The 22,926-nt window shown below is 38.0% G+C and overlaps 1 protein-coding gene across 1 annotated transcript in view; it reads right to left on the minus strand.

Moving 5' to 3' along the window:
- Frl (formin-like protein) overlaps positions 1-22,926 on the minus strand; it is a 516,064-nt gene that overhangs the window by 113,633 nt on the left and 379,505 nt on the right. The window contains 4 exon segments of the mRNA XM_090412395.1: positions 8,317-8,385; positions 15,051-15,072; positions 16,482-16,516; positions 20,910-20,937. Coding sequence (XP_090268521.1) covers positions 8,317-8,385; positions 15,051-15,072; positions 16,482-16,516; positions 20,910-20,937 — 154 coding nt within the window.

A 22,926-nucleotide genomic window follows, 5' to 3' on the forward strand; every position in this document is an offset into this window, starting at 1 on the left:
AGTTCTGAAGATAATTCAGGCGCAAACTTTGTTTGGATACACTTGAATAAAGGATTAAACTAAATTTATTACAGAAATTATCAAATATGATCACAGACACCAGAGTATGTAGAAGAGCAGAGATAGAGTCAGACCACTACTTACTGGTAAGGAAAATTAAATGGAAACCAAGATGGGAGGGGAAGAAAAAAAAATCAAAAGAAAATAGAAATACAGAACTAAAATTAAACTCTTAGATGATGAGAATATTAGAGGCCTGTATCAGAATAGAATTAGGGATTGGTTGAGCAAAATTGAAGAAAACAGGACAGTGGAAGAAGACTGGTCAAATATATATTAGAAAATGCTGCAAGAGAGAGTTTGGGAACAAAAAGAAAATGGATAAGATGCTGAGGTCTAAGATAATGGATGAAGAGATCAAACAGATCAAACAGCATATAAACAATAGCTAAATTTGAAGACAGATGAATCACTCATTGAATATAAAAGGAAAGGAACAATATCAAAGAGAGCATGTAGGAAAAAAATAGAGAAACATATGAAAATTTTATAGCAAAATTAGAATGGGACAGCACATTAAAAAGACCTAATACATATAGAATCTCAAACAAGTGAATAACGATTTAAAAGAAAGAACAAAAATCAATATGATCAAACTAGAAACTTGGCAGGAGTATTTCCAGAAGCTATGGCATGATAACTCCTTGGTACCAGAATCTTCCTCGAAATATAACATCAGTAATATAGATGAGTTTACATATGAAGAACTACAAAATACCCTCGAAGAAAGCAGAACAGGCAAGTCACCAGGAGAAGATAAAACAAATACAGAACTTATTAAATTTAAAAGGTAAAGAATTTAACTTCAGATGTTTAAAATTTATAACCCAAATATACATAGGGAAAATCCCAAAAAATTGGGGTAGAGCTCTAGTGATATCAATTTATAAAAAAAAGGTCTAAAAACAGATTGTAATAACTATCGTGGCATCAGCCTCCTCAATACAGAATACAAAATTTATGCAAAAATGTTAACAAACAAATTATTATCCTATATACAATCACAGTTGGTTGAGAGAAGAACATGTATAGACTCTAGACTCAGCTTTTATCTTAAAAATAATTACAGAAAAACATAGAGAATACAATATTGAAACACACATAGCTTTCATCAATTATATAAAAGCATTTGACAAACTCTTGAGTAATAAACTATGGGAAACTTTAAAGGAACATCACATTCCAAACCAACTCTACAATGCTCTATTAAATATATACCATAAAGAAATAGCAATAAGGCAAAATGATTTCATATCCACCTGGAAACCAATAAACAAGGATGTCCTTTATCACTCATATTATTCAATATACACCCTCTGTCCAAAAAGAAACCGAACTTTTGATAGAAAATAAAACACAGGCCAATTATAATTATTCAAATCATTTATATCAATCAATATACTCCCGCTCAGTTTCAATACAGCATTTAGCACGGTCAATTAATTCGTTAAATGAGTTTTTTTTATATTGGTTTTTGGGATACTGATGAGGGTCGTGGTTACCGCTTGAACATTTTCAATGGTGTTGTATTGCTTTCCTTTCATCAGCAAATGAAGTTGGAGGAAGAGAAAGAAGTCACAGGGTGCTAAATCAGGTGAACACGACGAGTGATCCAACACATAAATTTGGTTTTTGCTCAAAAACTGTCTCACAATGTTCGAACGATGAGACAGTGTATTATCGTGCAAAAGTGACCAGCTGCCTGCATTACGATATTCATGCCATATGTGACGAATTCTCGCTATCAATCGCTTCAAAACTTCAAAATAAAACTCGCCATTGACTGTTTGGCCAGGCAGAACGAATTATTTGTGGATAATGCCCTTGGAATCGTAGAAACAAATCAGCATTGTCTTTACTTTTGACTTCTCCGAGCGACTTTTTTGTGGATGCCCCTCTTCTGGTGGTCTCCATTCAGCACTCTGTTTCGGGTTCATGCTATAAACACCACGTTTTGTCACCAGTAACAATCGTTTTAAGGAAGTCTGAGTCCTTATGAGCGGTTTTAATGAGGTCCTTGCAGTATTCAATTCGATACATTTTTTGGTCATTGCTAAACTTGTGGGGAACAAATGGTGAATTCAATTTACGAAGGCCGAAACTCTCGGTCAAAATGTTGTGCGCAGTTAATTTTGGAATCCCCAATTCATCTTCAATCAATCTCAAGGATGATTTCGGGTTTTCTTTGATGAAATCATGCACTTTTTGGATGTTAACTTCGCTCAGTCCAGTTTTTGGACGACCCGGCTTTTCGTAGTCTTCAAGCGTCTCACGATCACTTGGAAATCGCTTAAACCACTCATAAACTTGGGTATGGGATAAGCATTCATATCACCGTATGCTTTTTGAAGCATTTGATGCATTTCGGTAAAACCTTTACCAAGTTTAACACAAAAGTCAATCACAGCTCTCTGTTTGAAACTCATTTTCCGACCGTTCGTCAAAACACACTGTCACTCTTGACGCTATAACTCAGCTTCTAATGAAACAAATGTCATAAACAGTTGAAACAACACTAATGAAGGTTGCCGCTTTTGACAACAAAAAAGATACAACAGGTAGCACTACTAGTTTCTTCTATTTTTGAAAAGTTCGGTTTCTTTTTGGACAGAGAGTGTATATGGACAATATTATCAAAAAATGGAGAGAAGTAAATACATGTGTCTTCCAAATCAATTGACATACAAAAATAGACACACTACTCTTTACTGATGATCAGATCAGCTTTGAAAAGACTGAAAATGAAATGCAGAAATCAATTTATAATTTAAATGATATCATACATATACTTAGGAAATATAATCTCACAATACAGTACTGATTCACAATTGGAAGCAAGTAAACCTCTAAACCATCTCTCAAATTTGGAAGTGAAACTTGGATTCTAAAACAAAGAAACAAAGATTGGAAGCAGCACAGATGAAGTTTCTAAGATCTCTCCTGGAACTCACTAGGTTAAATAAAAAGAAAAACACAGAAATAAGAGAACGATTAGATACAAAAAACATCATACAAGAAATAGAAGAATATCAGCAAAATTGGCTACACAACATAGAAAGGATGAATAGCAATAGGATTCCCAAATTAGTATATAAATATAAACCTAGAGGAAGAAGAAACTGTGGAAAGATCAACTTCATCTGCAGAGCAGGAACAGTACATAAAAAGCCTATATCTGAATTGCTCAGACGACGACGATATCATACAATATGGCCTAGAAATGTCAATGGGGAAAGCTAAAGTCATGGCTTTTTATGGAAATAACCCTGTCAGAAGTGAAATAGTACTAAATAATAAAATAATTGAACAAGTTAATAATTTCAAATACCTAGGCTGTAAACCTTACATAAATGAAATAGATATTGATTTTAAGATGACAAATTTTATAAAAACCACTGGTGTAATTAACAGAACCTTTAAATCTTAACTATGTACAGAAACACACAAGACTCAGAGTCTACAAACAATAGCCAAACCTACACTATTATATGGAACTGAGATCTGGACCTTCGGAGAAAGAGATATACAGAGAATTCGGGCAGCAGAAATGAAATTCTTTAGGAAAACAGAAAAATTCACTCTATTAGATAAAAAAAGAAATAGTGAAATAATTAAAAATCTCAAAATCAATCCTATAATAGACTCAATGATTAAAATATATAAGAATTATTGATAACCTGATCATAGATATTTAATTCGTACGTATGTTTATACAATATATTTATATTGTATATATCTTATATTTTTTATATCTTATATTTTTTAACATTTTACAACCAAAAATATGTATAAGTTAAATAAGACTCAATGATTAATAATAGGAAAAACTGGGTAGACCACATAGCAAGAATGCAGAGAGAAATATTACCAAAAAAGATCTTAATATATAATCCTAGAAGAACAAGGAATAGGGGATGACCAAGAAGAAGATGGAGTGAGTCCGGAACAGGCCAGTGGCCTAGAACCTGGATAGTTGTACATAATTATAATAGTATTGCTCATATATCAGGTCAGGTCTCCAAAATCTAACAGTTTTTAGATTTTGGGGACCTGACCTGATATATGAGCAATACTATTATAATTATGTACAACTGTTTTGTATATCATCATCAACCATCGTCAATCCACAGCTGAATTAAGGCCTTTCCAAGATGACTCTAAGACTGTCAATTGCTTTTCTTTCCCACGCCACACCTTCAAATCTGATATCATCATCAACCCATTGTGATGTTTGTCAGTGTTATAATTTTTCCTCCCGTGGAATCAAATCAAGCATTTCTTTTGTCCATACTGATCCTGTCTTCAAGTAACATGCCCAACCCACTTCTTCCACTTCATATGTTTCATTCTTTCTATAATGTCATTGACTTTGGTTTAGTTTCTTGTCCATGTAATCCTTTTGCAAACTAGTCTTATGATAGCATACATCTTTCCATACTACTAAATTGTGTTCTTAGTTTTTGAGTTTCCTTTACATTTAATGTCCATGTTTTGCAGTCAATTGCCAATATGGGGAGAATAATCTTCTTCTTCTACAGCTTCTCCCGCTTAAGTGGGATCACTGTTTGTTATGAGTCTCCTCCACACCTTCCTGTCTTGGGCTGTCACCACATCCAAGTTCTTCATCTTCAAGTCCTCTTCTACCAGCTCCCTCCATCTCTTCTTTGGCTGCCCACACTTCCGCTTTCCTTGCACATCCATCTGCATGACCCTTCTTCTCACATATTCGTCCTCCCTCCTCATCACATGACCAAACCATCTCAACCTTGCCTCCTGTAGTTTCGCTCCTAAGTTCATAACTTTCACTGTTCCCCTGACACAGTCATTTCTCAGATGATCCTTTCTGGTCACACTGCACATCCACCTAAGCATTCTCATCTCTGCTACTTCCATCCTGTTGATGTTATTTTTCCTCAGGGCCACAGTTTCTATAGCATATGTCATAGCTGGCCTCACTACTGTCCTATAAATTTTGCCTTTCAGATTGATCGGCACCCTCTTATCACATAACACTCCAGCCATCTCCCTCCAGTTCCTCCAACCCGCTTATATCTTGCATCCCACTTCCTTCTCAGCTCCTCCATCTTCTTCCACTGTTGAACCTAAGTATCTAAAGTCTCTCACCTTCCTGGTGACATTTCCTTCCAGCTCCAGATCTGTCTCCTGGCCACCGCCCACTGCGCAACACATATACTCTGTCTTACTTCTGCTCAGTCTCATACCTCTCTCTTCCAGTACTTTTCTCCATCTTTCCAGTTTAGTTTCCGCTTCTTCTCTTGAATCTACACACAGCAAGATGTCATCTGCATACAACATTGTCCAAGGTGCATCTTCTCTCACCTCCTCTGTTACCACCTCCATCACAATATTAAAAACAGAAATGGACTTAATGCTGACCCTTGATGCAAGCCAACTGTTACTTGAAAACTTTGTCTGTCTGTCCCAAACAGGACCGAACACTTCTCTTCACATTTCTGTACATTTCCCGCACCAACCTGACATGTTTCTCCGGCACCTTCTTCTCCCTCAGACTTCTTGCCTTGGCACTCTATCGTATGCTTTCTCCAGATCAATAAATACCAGATGTAGCTCCCTTTGTTTCTCTCGATATTTTTCCATCATCTGTCGTAACCCAAAGATAGCATCTGTTGTTGATCTACCAGGCATGAAGCCAAATTGTTCCTTTGCAATCTCCACCTCCTCCCTCAATCTACCATCAAGAACCCTTTCTAGGATCTTCATTGTGTGGGACATCAACTTTATTCCTCTGTAATTTTTACAGTCTTGTGCATCCCCTTTACCCTTGTAGATGGGAACAAGAGTACTCTCCCTCCATTCCTCGGATATATTTTCCTGTTGGCAAACTTTCATGAACAGGTCCCACAGCAGGTCAATTCCCTCTTCCCCCAGTGCCTTCCATGCCTCCACTGGAATTCTGTCGGGGCCCACCGCTTTTCCATTCCTCATCCTCTTCATGGCCTCCGTCACTTCCATTCTACTGATGTTCTGCACCATCCCCTCAGAAGGCTGCCCATCTCCTCTGTGAGTCCTTGCATTTTCCTCATTCAAAAGTCCCTCAAAGTATATTTTCCATCTGTTTCTTATGTCCACATCCCTCCATAATACTCTTCCTTCAGCATCTTTGATCTGCCTCACATGTAAGATGTCCTTAGCTGCTTTATTTCTACATTTCGCTAGTTGGTAAATTTTCCTCTGTCCTTCCTTTGTTTCTAATTGATCATACAGATCTTGATATGCCATGGCCTTCGCCTGTGCCACAACTCTCTTGGCTTCTTGCTTTCTCTCTTTGTACACCTCTCTGTCCTCTTCCACTCTTGACTTATCCCACTTCTGCTTTGCCTTCCTCTTAGCTGTCACTGCCACTTGTACATCATTATTCCACCACCAACCCTCCTTCTGCTCTCTAATCTTTCCAGATGTCTCACCAAGCACCTCGATTGCACAGCTCAGGATTACTTTTGAATTATGTTTCCACCAATCTTGTACACTTTCCATTCCATCCGAAATCCTCTCTAACACTCTCTCCCTAAAACGATTCCTCACACTCTCCTCTTTTAAGCGAAACCACTTAATTGTCTTCATCCCATGGCAACCAGAAGTTCTTATCTTCGATCTTATTTTAAAGTCTGCGCACAGCACTCGGTGTTGTTGTGCTACTTGATCTGTTGGAATTACTTTACAATTTGTCACAACCTTAAGATGTTTTCTTCTATTCAAAATGTGGTCAATTTGTGAGCTGTTGTTACCACTTCTAAATGTTATCAAATGTTCTTCCCTCTTGAAGAAAAACGAGTTCACAATTGCCAGATCAAACGCTATTGCAAAGTCCACAACCCTCTCTCCTTCCTGGTTCATCATTCCCACTCCGCGGCCACCATGCACCCTTTCACAGTCTCTATTCTGTCTTCCTACGTGCCCGTTCAAGTCTCCTCTGACAATCACCATCTCATTTTCTTCCAATTCCCTCATTTCTTCATCTAACACGTTCCAGAACTCATCTTTTTCCTCTGCTGTACAACCAACTTGCGGGGCATATACACATAATACGACCACCCGCTCTTCTCCAAGACCCAATTTCATTTGCATGATCCTGTCGTTCCTTCTACCCACGTCCAGTACTTCACTCTTCATTCTGCCACACACCACAATTCCTACACCATTTCTTCCCTCGTTATTCGCTCCAGAGTAGAACAATTTATATCCATCTCCCAGTTCCTTTGCCTTTCCTCCTTTCCACCTTGTCTCCTGCACACATAAAATGTCCAACTTCCTCATCATGTCTGCCACCTCTCTTCCCCTTCCAGTCATGCTTCCAACATTCAGTGTTCCCACTCGCAACATCCTCACCACCTGCTGGGCTCGCTTCTTTAACCGCACCCGCCCTTGATGCAGTAGCCTTCTCACAGTCCACTTCTGCAGTTCACTTCTCACAGCTGTAGGGCGATGTGGCTGCACATCGCTTAAGGGGTACGCCCTAGCCCTTATATCATTTTCTCTTCAACTCATAATCATAGTTTGAGTTGGCACTGAAGTTTTCCGACCGGATGCCCTTCCTGACATCAATCCTTGCATTCATCCGGGCTTGGGACTGGCACCTATTGAGGCTAGCTTGCCTCCTTCGGTGGCTGCATAAGACGAAATGACTTAGCAAGATAGGAAAGACTCACCCCTAGCCCTCGAATACTCTAATAGCATCAGGGGGAAGGAGCAAGGAGAGGAGAAAGAAGCAAAAAAAAAAGAGGAGGGGCCAGTCTACAGAATAATATAACAGATATATATTACATGAAGTAAGGCATGGTCCAGCATCAGGTACCTCGGGTTTGCCATGCCCGTACTCACTAAAGTGAGCCCTTGAGGAAATGGGGAGAATAATACACTGGTTAAAAAAATAAAAATAAAATAATAAAAACAAAAACCTTCTTTTTTAGACATAGTAGTAACTTGGTTTTAAATATATATTCTTCTATATTTTCAATGTAAATTTAAGATAATAAAGATACAGTACATAACAGAGGTAAGTCAATTTTTATTATGGCAACTGGTAATAAAATAGTGGACAAGCACTTTCTTGAGATAGCACAAAAAATACTTATCCACTTAATTTACAAACATATGAACATCATATCAATAATCTTAAAAAGGTGATAAAGCCAAAATATCTATAAATATCATGTGAATGAAGAGACATAAACTACATAATCATAAGAGATGACATATAGGTGAAAATAAACTCACTTCCAGTATTTTTTTAATCTTTCTGGAGTTCTTGATCGACCTGGATGCTGCAATAATAGCATGTACTTGCTGAAATTCGAACAGAAGGAAATTTAATATTAGAATAATTTTGAAACCATAATATATTATTAACTTATTAACACAAGTTTCAAGGTGGTAAATGTTAATATAGTAAGTCCTTCCTATTCATGGTTTTTATGTTCACAGATCTGCTTATTTGCATTTTAGGTCTGAAATGAGGCTGAGTGGTATGTAATTGTAGTCACTGCTTCTCTTTCACATGTCTTTCTTAGGTCTACCTCTGTTCAAATGTTTCTCCACCCAAAGGCCATTTTAACAAATAATTATTTTGATTATTATTATTATTCTTTTTTTAATTGTTACTTATCTGCAGCATATGGGATCTTTTGAAATGATTTGTGTAAAAATATTAAATATATTATGTTTGTCTGTGTAGTCAATCAAATGTATGTTTGAGTTTATAATTGGTTCTATACCCCCCCCCCCCCCCACCCCCCCCCCCCCCCACCCCCCCCCCCCCCCACCCCCCCCCCCCCCCACCCCCCCCCCCCCCCACCCCCCCCCCCCCCCACCCCCCCCCCCCCCCACCCCCCCCCCCCCCCACCCCCCCCCCCCCCCACCCCCCCCCCCCCCCACCCCCCCCCCCCCCCACCCCCCCCCCCCCCCACCCCCCCCCCCCCCCACCCCCCCCCCCCCCCACCCCCCCCCCCCCCCACCCCCCCCCCCCCCCACCCCCCCCCCCCCCCACCCCCCCCCCCCCCCACCCCCCCCCCCCCCCACCCCCCCCCCCCCCCACCCCCCCCCCCCCCCACCCCCCCCCCCCCCCACCCCCCCCCCCCCCCACCCCCCCCCCCCCCCACCCCCCCCCCCCCCCACCCCCCCCCCCCCCCACCCCCCCCCCCCCCCACCCCCCCCCCCCCCCACCCCCCCCCCCCCCCACCCCCCCCCCCCCCCACCCCCCCCCCCCCCCACCATGAAAGGAAACTAGCTCTGCAAGCTAAAGAGAATCCCAAACAGTTCTTTCAATATCCTGCAAGCAAGAAAAAAACTGTACATGGCAAAATGATTTTAAGGAATGACGATGGTAAAGAGTTCACTGAACCAGTCGATATAGTGGAGTTACTGAGCGCACACTTTGCAAAAGTATATCATCCAGGTGGTGACGTTGAAAAAATGAAGGAACCATTAGTTTATATGGGAATTGTGATGAATGAAGTGGAGGTGAATAATCTATTACAGAACCTTAATGTGAATACATCTGTGGGATTGGATGGTATACCGGCACGGGTCTTGCATGAAGCGGCTAATGAATTATCAGTGCCCTTGACCATGTTGTTTAATCTGAGTCTCAGGTCTGGCTTAGTTCCGAAGGCGTGGAAAGAGGGGAAAATAGTTTCACTGCATAAAGGAGAATCCAAGACTATGGTTGCAAATTACCGACCGATCAGCATATCAGGAGTCGTTGTCAAGGTCTTGGAGAAAGTAGTCAAGGGAAAAATACAGGAATGGATTGATGAAAATGAGATACTGTACAGAGGACAGCATGGCTTTGTGAAGGGTAGATCATGCCTCAGTAACTTGCTTAAATTTTATAACAAGGTGACGGCTGAACTGGATAAGGGAAATGGGTTTACAGTGATACTGCTGGACCTGGCAAAGGCGTTTGACAGGATACCACATGGAATTCTAATCCGTAAACTACAACATATGGGAATGGATATAGGGATGGTGAGATGGATAGCTGGGTGGTTGATGGAGAGATATCAAAGAGTAGTTTATTCAGGAGTAGAGTCCAAAAAACGGCCTGTGACTAGTGGTGTGCCACAGGGTTCTGTTCTTGGACCACTGCTGTTTAATCTGTTCATTAACGATATAGGGAAGGGTCTAAGTGGGACAGTTCATTTGTTCGCTGATGATGCAAAGTTGGGTAGGGCGATAGTGAATGCAGAAGATGTCAAAGTCTTGCAAGATGACTTAGATAGATTGGAGTTCTGGACTAAGGAGAATGGCTGTCAATTTAATGTGACAAAATGTAAGGTTATGCATTTCGGAGTGAAAAGATTAGCAGCAGTATACCACATTGGTGGAACTGTACTCCAAGAGATTGATGAGGCCAGGGACTTGGGAGTGTTGGTGGATAGGGAGATGAAGTTTAGGGGGCACATTGCGAAAGTAGCTAAATCAGCTCATCAACTCACTTGGTTGTTGAAAAATACCTTGACGAGCAGAGAAAAACAAGTTATTGTATCTCTGTACCGAGCCCTGATAAGACCTCATCTCAACTACTGTGCCCAGATTTGGTAACCTCGGTTCCTTCTTGATGGGGAGGAGGTTGAGAGGATCCAGAGGCGAGTGACTAAGATAATAGCAGGTCTATGGAATGAACCATATGAGAACAGGTTGAAGATTTGTGAGTTGCAGAAACTAGTTGATAGGCGGAAAAGGGGAGATATGACTGAGACATTCAAATTGCTAAGAGGATTCTATAGGATTAATTCAGATGATATTTTTGACATCAGGACTGGTGGTGGGAGAACTAGGGGACACCCATGGAAGCTGGGCAAGAGCGTGGTTAGCAGGGGTGTTAGAGCTGGGTTCTTTACTTTTAGAGTGGTAAATGAGTGGAATAAGCTGCCAGAGTCTGTTGTGGGTGCTATGACAGTGAGCGAGTTCAAGGCAAGGTATGATAGATATTGTGAGAATGTTGAACAGCTGTGTGAACATGATGTTTAGGGCCTCCCTCGATGAGTCTAAGGACTCCTGGAGTAGCCCGTGGTAATAATAATAATAATAATATTGGCACCGGCATTGTACATCACATCAAGCACTGGCACTCCTAAAGAAGTGCCAGTGCTTGATATGATGTACAATGTCGAATGCAGTATCTGTCGCTTAGCACCAGAGTTAGCAAATAACATCACACTTGACGTCTCCAACATCTTCACCCAGTCTCTGCCTCCAAAAAGTAATTTATCGTCCGCCCAACGCACTACTCTCATGAAATTATGAAAAGAAAAAAGTATCGTCATCACCAGAGCAGATAAGGGTAATGCCGCTGTTGTTCTTAATACCACGGAATACAATCGGAAAATAGTGATTATCCTCCGAGATCGCTCTACCTACACCCCGCTAGAACACGACCCCACAAAAACACAAGTTAAAAAATTTCCTTAAAAAAAGTGTCTTCCTGGCCCCCAGAAATCACAAAAAAAAACTCAAACCTTTCCGTTCCCGTCCCCCCCGAATATATGGTTTACCAAAAATCCATAAACCTAATTCCCCACTAAGACCTATAGTAGATGCCACTAATGCACCTTGCTACAAGCTGTCAAAACAGCTGGCCAGCTCTCTGACCTTCAGAATCCTTGAGGATTTTGAAGTATTAGAATCCTCAAGATCCACCATGATATCCTCAACAGTGATCTGCTAACTATATGACAATGGGACAAGAACAACCATGTAGACTTAAATCAATGTCACCAAAACGTAATCCTGATCTGTCGAAAGAAAAAACCTGCAACCCTCCCCACCTTACCTTCAATAATATCTAGATGTCCAAACATGATCAGATTTCCCTTCTTTGAATGACCTATACCCTTTGAATGACCCTTTGAATGCCGGCAAAGGTTGGTCGATTGGTAAAGCCTCTGCTACTAATGGCTCAGTTAAGTAAGTTTGAGCGCGGTTAGTAGTTGGAAGGGGGGCCAATCGTTCGATGCTGTCGGCACACTCTCCCTCGATGAGTCTGTGGACTCCCTGGAGGTGTCAAAAAAAATAATAATAATAATAATAATACTTCTAACCTTTTCTGGCATAAACACATTTCACCTATAGCTTCTGCAGCTACCAAAATATTTAGGGTATTTTTTTTTATTTATTTTTTTATTTACACACTTCACACCTGCTAACTCTATAAAAATCCCAAATCTGTCCAATCATGAAATATTGCTCCATATTTGGAGGTGCAATAAAGTCCTCTCCAAGACTGCTCGTTTTTATCCAGAAGAGGGCAATCTGGTTAATTAATGACCCCCCCCCCTCTCCTTTCTGCCTTGTGTCTCTTCTACAAATAATTTCATGCATAGTGCTCTGCTAAATTGATTACTTTTATTCCTCCAAAATCATTAGAACAAAAGTCAGTGCTAACCAACCCTTTTACAGTCCATCTTGAAACAACAAACTAACTTCACTGCCTCCTTTTTTATTCTATCTATTTCTGTGGATTGGAACAACCACCCCCACTCTGCCTTCCCCAAAGAACACAACATTCAGTTGTTCAAAAAAGTAAACAGATTCCTCCTTTCTTCTTATCCTCTTGTCCACATACAGCAACTTTCCTCTGAGGACTTTGTTGTATGGCTTTTCTAGATCTACAACAAAACTTAAGTACAGATGCTTGTCACATTCCCATGATTTCTCAACTACTTGTTGTAAAATGAAAATCTGACCTTGACAACCTCTATTTGCCATGATCTCATATTGTTGTTGTTCTCCAAGTTTTTCATGCACAATTTTTTTCAAACTCTATTTGAGTATGCTTGCATAAATCTTACCCAGAAATTCCTTCACAATCCTCACATGCAGCTTTATTCCCTTTTTTTTAATAGATGAGAACTCTACTCCAATCACCTGGAATTTGACCTTTTGACCAGGCCCTGTGAATTATGTGTCTTTTATATTTCTGAGAAGTTGGTGTACAAGCTGCAGAGGATGAGAATAGATAGTATATTGGTTAGATGGATCAGAGATTGGTTCTCTGAATGATAATAGCAGGTTATCGTTCAGACACTGTCTCAAAAAAGGAGGGTAACCAGTGGCGTGCCCCAGGTTTTTGTTCTTAGGCCCCCTGCTGTTTAACTTATTTGTAAACGATATATCATGTGGACTGAATGGGGATCTTCAGTTGTTTGCTGATGATGCAAAGTTGGGAAGAATTATAAGTAGCACTACTGATGTTAATTCCCTTCAGGAAGATTTGAATAGACTTTTTACTTGGACAAAAGAGTGGGGTTGTAGTTTTAATATTAATAAGTGCAAGGTGTTGCATTTTGGAGTGCAGAAATGCAAGGCTGTGTACTATATCGATGGTGCCATACTGCTGAAAGTGGACAAGATTAGAGATTTGGGAGCGAAAGTTGACAGTAGACTGAAGTTTAGAGGGCATATTGCTAGTGTTGCAAAGGCTGCACATCATAGTGCTGCTATGATAAGAAGTACTCTAACATGTAGGGATAAGGGAGTGGTTGTGCCACTGTACTGTATACGACACTGGTCAGGGTTGGACACTTGAGACTATTGTGCTCAGATCTGGTCATCTGGTTTTCAATGTGATGTGGATACACTGAAGAGGATCCAGAGGTGAGTGACTAACCAGAGGTCATCCCTGGAAGTTATGTACAAGTGTGATGAAGAGTGGTGTGAGGAGTAGATTTTTTACATGGAGAACTGTCAGTGAATGGAATGCATTACCAGAATGTGTTGTTAATGCAGGGAGTGTTAAGGATATTAAGATTCTATATGATGAATATGTGGTCAGTTGGATGAGTCTGCTGACTCTATGGAGGGTGCAATAATAATAATATTTGATCATTTCTGGTCGAATATCATCTACTCCAGCTGCCTTCTATTCACATTGAGTTTTCGATGACTTTTTCTACATAAAGTACTGATATGTACTCCTGTTTGCAATTCCTTTTGAAATTTTTCTACTACTGTTCTGTCACTGCTTGTTTCATTTGAAAAGTCTTTGAAAGTAATTATTCCAGCCATCTAGGACATCCTTATCTTCAGTTTTTATTTCACATTTATCATCATTGATTCCTTTTACAGTACTCTTTCTTCCATTTCTAAGCTTTTTTTTAATAGCCTCTAGAACATATTACCACTTTTCTGATCATCTATATTCTTACCAAAGTCTTCACATGACTTATTTAGCTACTTGTACACATAACTCAGTTCTCTGACATTTTTCTCTGTATTATTTTAGAACATCTGCTGACTATTTGCTAGGAATGTCTGGCATGCTTTCTTCTTTTCCAAGATTGCTTCTATGGTGTTCAAGAACAATGGTGTTCTTATTTTTCTATCCTTGCAGAGTGTCACCATATGCCTCCCTAGCTAAATCAATCAATGTTTTCTTCAGAGTTTGCCAATGAGACTTCAGGTTTCGTTCTTGTTTTCAAACTGTTTCTTTTTTCTTCAATAATGTCTGTAGAGTTGAGTTTATAATTTACATGTAAAAGCTGCCAACTTTAATTCTTTTAAAAACTTTCTTATATATTGTTCTTTTCAATGTGATATTCATTTTATCCTACTTAAAACTAAGTGACAGTCACTTCCAATTTCTAATCCTCCATACACTCTTGTATCCTTAACCATGAAGCTATCACCATCAACAATGATATAGTCAACGAGACGCTTCTTATTTCATGCGTCTTCTCTCAGTGTGAATTTGTGCACATCTTTATGCTGGAACATGTGTTAGTAATGACTAGTCTACATCCTCAGCATAAATCCCACAGATACTCACCATTATTATCAGTCTTGTCCTTTTCACCAAATTTTCATAAATTTTTTTTAAGGAAAATTTGATATTGATGAGATCAATATCATCAGCAAACTTAAGAGTATTTATTCTTCTTCCTATTGTCATTCTTATATCACAGTTCTCCAGGGCTTCATTTACAACATATTTAAGGAAGTAGTTAAATAACATTGGTGATAATTTGCATCTCTCTCTCACTCCATGTTCTATTGGGAGGGGAGTGCTATAATTCCCCTTGATTTCAACCATCATTTCAAAAGATGAGTAAGAGGATTCAATCAGTCATATTATTTTGCTGTCTATTTCATAATGTTGCAAAATTTTCAAAAAGGCATCATCCCAAATAGAATGAAAGGTTTTCGGTAGGTTAATAAAATTATGACATGTTACTTTATTATGTTCCAATATTTTTCATCAATGATATGGAGGGTAAATATATGGTCAATTGTATTCCTGTCCTTTCTAAATCTATCCTGGAAGTCTGAAAAACTGAATTTAATTTTTACTTCAATATGTGTGAGGAAGATGTCCAAAAATATTTTGCTTGGATGGCTGATGAGAATAACTGTCCTAAAATCATTGCAGTTTTTGATGTTTCTGTTTTTATAGAATGGGAATAAGGATAACTATTCACCAATCTTTTGGCTAGATCTCAGTGTTCCAGTCTTATCATCAGTTTTCATGTTACCTTTATCATCTCCAATTCCTTTAAAAGTACTCTGGCAAATTTTGTGGAACGCACTAAACAATAGGTTCTCCTGATTCTTTAAGTAATCTAACAGATAAGCTTAGGTGTTGACGGTTATTCATGACTTATTTTTTTTTTTAACAGTATTAACAAAACCACACAATTTTATCAAAGAGATGTTTCATTAACTGCTTATATTTCGCTGAATTTCAAATCAGCATCATCAGAGCACAACACACTTGTACATACGACAGTCAGTGAGTGAAACAATATAATTACAATGGACAAAAGACAGACAAAAAACAGCTATGCGGGAGTTTCTCTTATGATAACTCTCAACTTTAACAAATATGGTTGCATTAATTTGCCAAAAATTTGGGAGACTGTTATCCTAAGAGAAAATCCCACATAGCTGTCTTTTTTTTTTTTTTTTTTTGTTAGAGGGTGCCAAAAACAGGACTTTAGATTTTTTGTCCATTGCAATTGTATTGTTTCACTCACTCACTGTCACGTGTACAAGTGTGTTGTGCTCTGATGATGCTGATTTGAAATTCAGCAAAATATAAGCAGTTATATAACATCTCTTTGATAAAATTGTGTAGTGTTGTTAATACTGTTAAAAAATAAGTCATGATTCTTTAAGTAGTTCTGATGAATATTGTCAATTCTTGCTATTTTTCCTGATTTTGATCCTAAGATGACTCTTTCTCTGTTCTCTGTTATCACTGGGACAATTCCCTTTAAATTTTTTGGTACAAGCTATCATCACACTTCAATAGTTTACTTGAATAATCACACCATCTTTCCAGTATTTTATCATCATCAGTAATATTTGTTCCATCCTCATTCTCAGTTATCCAGCTCTTATGAATAAAAAGGCTTTGTTAATTTCTTATTTATTTGATATGCTACTGCATGAATATTCTTATGGAGATTATCCTCAATTTCTTTGCATTCTTTGAATAACCATTTATTTTTTGCTAACTTTATACTTTTTAATTTACCTTTTCAGGTAATTATAATGTTCATTGCTTTATCCAAAACCGTAATATTTCTTGGGAAATCCAAGCTTTATTAATACTGCATTTTCTTCCTAGGATATTTTCAGTGGCTTCAATCACTGTCCTTGAAAACTGTTAGTACGAGTTATCAGGATCAAGAGAGTGAGCAAGGATTTCAGAAAGAACAGAAGCAAGGATTTCAGAAAGAACAGAAGCAAGATTTGTTTTAAATAATTCTTCAGTGGTATTTGATTTGAGTTGTGTAAGGTTAAACTGTTTTATTTTTCTTGTGGCTAAGTTTATATAGGTTTTATATTTAGTTTGTTTTCATAAGTATGTAATCAATTAGGTTTCGAGTTCTTTCATCTGAGGAGATCCAGGTCCATTTTTGTGACTTTTCATGAGAAAAATGTGTGTTAGTTATTGTGTGATCATTCTGCAAAGTAAATTCTATCTGCTTCATACCACTGTCATTTTTTTTTTCCTAATCTAAAAAAGGACTAATAAAGGGAAGAAAATTCCTTTCTATATCTGTTCTTTGTATTATAAAAGTCTTTCTTGGTTTGTTTCACACATCATGTTATTGATTTGGTCATAAAAAAGATGCACTTCCTGATCATCATATGAGGTTGTTGGTGCTTATACTTATATAAGGGCATTACACAGAAATTAAAAAGAAATTACAAAAGAACTGAAGTGGCTCTCACAAAATGACTGTTTCAAAGCTCCTGTTCAATCCACCTGTATGTCATGCTGTGAATGATAATGAAATGAGAGGTTATGTTTCTCTTCCATATATTAGCTCAATTTCTAACAAGTTATCAAAAATTCTGAAGAAACATAAAATCCAGACCAAATTCACACCTCTAACCAATTATGTTCCTTGTTCCATCCAGTAAAATTAAAACAAGGCTGCTACAAGTATCCAGGTGTGGTTGTCTTTAGTGATTATAATGCCTATTATCATTGAGAACAAGAAATGGAAAAAATCAATGGAACTCCGTATGGAAGAGCATGTTAGAGAGATCATTTAAGATCATTTATGGCAGATACAGGGCATCAGCTCTGTCAAATAATGTTCTAAACTTTGCTAATCCAAATCGCAAGCAATCCTTCATACATCCTGTAAAAGGAGATAGATCAGAAATCCAATATAGATGCTATGATGAACTTGAGAGAAAAATATTAGAATCAACACAAATTATTTTCAACCTTGTTTGCCTTAATATTAATCTGAGTTACAATTATAACCTATCAAATTGTTATTCCACTGCTATTCAACTATTGGTGAATGTAGGACCACCACCATGATCTTGCTATGAACAATACAGTTATATCCAGAATTACCTCAAATGGAAACAATTTGTTTTTAAAAAATTGACAGTTATATTCTGCTAATGCTTAGTGCATTTCTCTGTTTTTCTCCTCCTATGTTTATGTATCCAATGAAGTCCTCAAGGAGACCTTTATTGGGTACATAAAATTCAACCCACCTGCATGCTAATTACTATACTATCTAAAATAGCATGAATATTAGAAAGTAAACAGATTAGTTAAATCAAATTTTTAGTTCTCCTTCAGCTTTTACAGTCATAATATTTTCAAATAATTATTAATTCTGCAGAACAACGATCATATGAAAATGTGCAAAAGGCACTGCCATGTAGTTGCTAAACATGAAATATACAATATGTATACTACATGGTAACATTTCTGAAATAAAACTATGCAGAAATATAAATGAAATAGATAATTTAGTGAATAAACTAAATTTTGTTTATTTGGTAAATTCTGTCCAGAACATGAACAGTTACATGCTGAGGGCAACAGCGGTACCCTTGACAGTGATGTTCTGATTACTGCACAATCTGACATTTCACCAGCTCATGAATGTCCTTGTTCCAAAGAGTCATGTTTACTGAAGACAACAGTGGTGCTCTCTGCAGTGATGTTCTGTGATTATTGCTGGTGGGCAGACAGGGCAGTGCTCCAAAATTTATATAGAATTAACCCATCTTTGTTGCAGTTCGCTGGGTTTTGTAGTGCATCAGTCACTGTGCTTTAAACAACGATCTGTGTAGTAGATTGTGCCTTTATCCATTTGATGAAATGATCCATCCAAGGCATGTTAAACAAGTCCACCTTTTGTTGTCCATACTCAATGTATTTTTGTTCTTTTCTTTTTATTATAGTGGTGTCCAAAGTACTGGATACCACACTGACAGGGAATACTGTAGACACCTGGGGAGGAGCAAGGATACTGGTAGTTCTTAATTTTCTAAAGTAGTGGTTCCCAACTGCTTTAGAAAAGTATCAACTGCATCATCATCATCAAATTCCTGACATGTATCCTCAAGGAAATCATTACTAACTTCTTATCAACAATTTTCCTCCAAATCAATCTGTTATCTGTCAAGGCCGCAGCATTATTAGATCTTATATTTCTATCTTCTAAGGCACTTTTTACCGTATCAATCTATCTATATCTTGGTCTTCCTCTGGGTCTTTTTCCTGCCAACCTGGCAGAGAACAATTGTTTTGCTAATTTCTCTCCTTTCCCATTCTGTTTAAGTGACTATACTACCTGAGATCAGCTCTGCTAACATATTCCTGGAAGCTAACATCTGTTCACTACTCCACTAATCTTTCTCAGGACTCTCATGTGTGGTCTCTAGTCTTTGGTCAAGTGTTTTTTTTCTAACCCAGCTCTCAGATCCATACATTAAAATGGTTTGAACACTGTCTTGTATACAGCTAATTTAATGTTTTGACTAATTTCTCTCTTATTCCATATAAATTTATTCATTTGACTTCCTACCATACTGGCTTTGTTGATTCTGTTGTGTATTTCCATTTTTAATTTACCGTCTTCACTAAAAATTGTGCCTAAGTAGCTGAAATATTTTACTTGTTTCACAGGTTCTCCATTCATGATGCAGTTGATATTTTCATTGTCTTTGCCTTGTTATTGCTGATTTTCATACCAAATATATTACAGCAGTTATTCAATTTAGTCAGGGAATCTTGAAGACGTGTAATGGATTTATTTAAACATATAACATCATCTGCATAAAGTAAAGAGCGGAGATTAACATCTCCAAATTTGATATCAGATTTAATACTGCTTTCCTTCATAACGTGATCCATATAGATAATGAATAACAGAGGAGATAATGTACATCCTCATCTGACACCATATTTAATATCAAACCATCTTCCTGCACTTCCTTCAGTTCTAACTACTAACTTACAACTCAGATAAAGACTAAGTATTGCTTGATATAATTCCCCATTGACACCATATAACTGTAATGTTTTGAATAGCTTTTCTCTTGTCACCTTGTCATAAGCAGATCTACAAAACTTAAATATGGATCTTTGTTATATTCCCATGATTTCTCAACTGTTTGTCACAAAGTGAAAATCTAATCCTAACACCCTCTATTTGGCCTGAATCCAGCTTGTTCTTCACCAAGCTTCTCTTCCACAATCCTTTTCAACCATTACTCAATTATACTTGCATATATCTTACTCTTACCAGGAATACTCAGTAAAGAAATACTTCTGTAATTCTCACATTCAGTTTTATTTCCCTTTTTATATGTGGGTGCTACAAGAGCTCTACTCCAATCATCTGAAATTCTTCTCTCTGTCCAGGCCTTTGAACTATGCAGTGTAGCCATTGCAAGACTTTTATATCTCCATACTTGAGCATTTCTTGAATATCATCTATTCCTGCTGCCTTTCCACATTTTGGCCTTTGATGGCTTTTTTTACTTCAAGTATGAATATGTATTCCTGATTGCATGCCTGGTCAGTGTTTTTTAACCACTGTGCTGTTACTGCTTGCTTTATTTAGCAATTTTTTGAAGTAATTACTCCATACAAAGTCTAATTCCTTTTCTAATTCCTTTTACAGCACATTTTCCCTAATTTCTGAGCTTTTTCAACAGCCTCTAGAATATTTTGCCACCTTCCTGATATTTATTTTCTATGTTCTTACCAAAGTCTTCCTCTGACGTTTGTTTAGCTAGTTTTACACAGTGTTTAGCTTTCTTACATTTGTCTCTGTATTATCTAAGAGCACAAGCTGACTTATTTGCCAGGAACTTTCAATATGCTTTCTTCTTTTCCTTTTTTTAACTCTTTAACTTCTTGTGTCCACCATGGAGTTCTGATTTTTCTATCCTTTCAGACAACCTCAACACATGCCTCTCCGACTGAATCAGTCCATGCTTTCTTCAGGACATGCCACTGAATCTTCAAGGTTTGGTTCCTGTTCTTAAACTCTTTCATTTTTTTCTTGAATAATGTTTGTGCATTTTAGTCTACAGTTCACATCTGATAGCTGCTCAACTTTCATTCACCTTAAACTTTCTTACATGTTCTTCTTTGCAATATGAAATTCAATTGTATCCTGCTCAAGTCTAAATGGTGATCACTTCCAATTTTAAATCCTCTGCACACTCGAGTGTCCTGCACCAGGGAGAAGACATCACTATCAATAATAACATAGTGAATTACACTTTTCTTATTCCTTGCCTCTTTTGTCCATGTGAATTTATGCACATTTTTATGTTGGAACATTGTGTTAGTAATAACCAGCTCAGTGTCCTGAGCAGAAATCCAACAGGTATTTGCAATTATTAGCAATATCAGAATCACTGAGCATAATGACTCTATCCATTTCCACCACCACAGGCACTCAGGACTCGCTGATCATGCTTCTGACACCTGCCACAGGATTTGCTGATTGACAAATTGATTGAAACCTTATGGAATCTTGGGGGGCAAGTGACACAAATTAGCTGTTGATCAAAGTGTGCAGGTATTTGGCTGAAAATTTGATGTATGGAAAAATATAAGTGATTTCCAAATATCACACACCAATAATCATTGACTCCTATTAAGTGTGCCTCATGAAAAGATGTCCACAGTAGATTATTTTATGTTGTGCTCATTATAAGGCATGGAGTTCTGTTCCACTCAGTGTGTGTGTGTGTGTGTGTGTGTGTGTGTGTGTGTGTGTGTGTGTGTGTGTGTGTGTGTGTGAGAGAGAGAGAGAGAGAGAGAGATTGAAAAGCCAGGCCCGAGTTGTCTTCTCCATTGTTGTTGATGTCTCCAGTGTGTTCTTTCTGTCTTTGAAACTTGTTGATGTCTGGTTTATGTAAGAAAGGCCACAGGAACACGAAATACTATAGACCATCTCAGGATGCACATAGTCAGAATAGTCTTGAAATACAACTTGATGTCATGAGCCTTAAGGAAAACTACCTGATCTTGATAGAAACTTTAACATTGTAAGGGATGGAACTGAAGTCCCATAGTGAATATCAGGAGTTTGCTGTGGAGCAGGATTAGAGAAAACCAATTTGTGTAAGAGTTTTCATGAATACCGATTGCAAGGAAATGGTTGGAATAGAGGAGTAGGTACAAAAAATAAATAACATAAAAAATAATGAATAATGACCTATATGAGTAGGCTCGGTACACAACATAAAATAATCTACTGTGGACATCTTTTCATGAGGCACACTTAATAGGAATCAGTGATTATTGGTGTATGCTACTGTGATAGTGATGTGAAGTGCCATGTAAGCAGCTTTTGTTAAACTGAGCATGTTCAGAACCCATCTTTGAACAAATTGAAGGTGTAGCAATGGTCTCTCCACTTTCACCCATTACTTTGTTGGTAATTTCCATTACCAACGAAGTGGTATCCTTGGAAATGTTGGCACTAAATTCAGTTCCCCTCAAGTATGACTTAGGTATATAAACAGTGTCTTTGCCATTTGACCACATGTCCCAGAGCTATTTCGAACTTTTTACAATTCCTCAACAATAACTGCCCCTGAATTACTTTTACCATGGAAGAGGAAAATGAAGGGGCTCTAGTTTTCTTGGGTACTTTAGTTAAAAAGCAATCTGATGGGTCCATAACATGCTCAGTCTATCATAAGCCCCCCCCCACACACACAGGCAGATGCTTACATGTCACTTCACATCATCATCATTATCATCCTGCCCAGAATCTTGGGATTTTAAAAACTTTACCCTCCAGGGTAGAGCAAATTTCATCATCAATTCCTGCATTATACAGAAACAACAGGTGCTACTTACACTTTTTTGAACAGAAGTTACAATAAAAAAAAACTATGTACAAGAATGAGTTTGTACTACGTACTTGGACTACTTGCATTAGCTCATGCTAGTAGTCGCCGATACTTTTATAGTTTATTATACTATATTCGGTACGAAACTCTCCGATTCCAATCTTTGAGTTTCTTATTTAGTTTTAAAGCAATGTGGGATTTAATATCCCCTTAATTTAAATAATATTTATATCGCCGAAATGA

This window comes from Typopeltis vanoorti, chromosome 22 (assembly GCF_054136105.1).
Source record: "Typopeltis vanoorti isolate ZY-2024b chromosome 22, IOZ_Tvanoo_1.0, whole genome shotgun sequence".
Classification (NCBI taxonomy): Eukaryota; Metazoa; Arthropoda; class Arachnida; order Uropygi; family Thelyphonidae; genus Typopeltis; species Typopeltis vanoorti.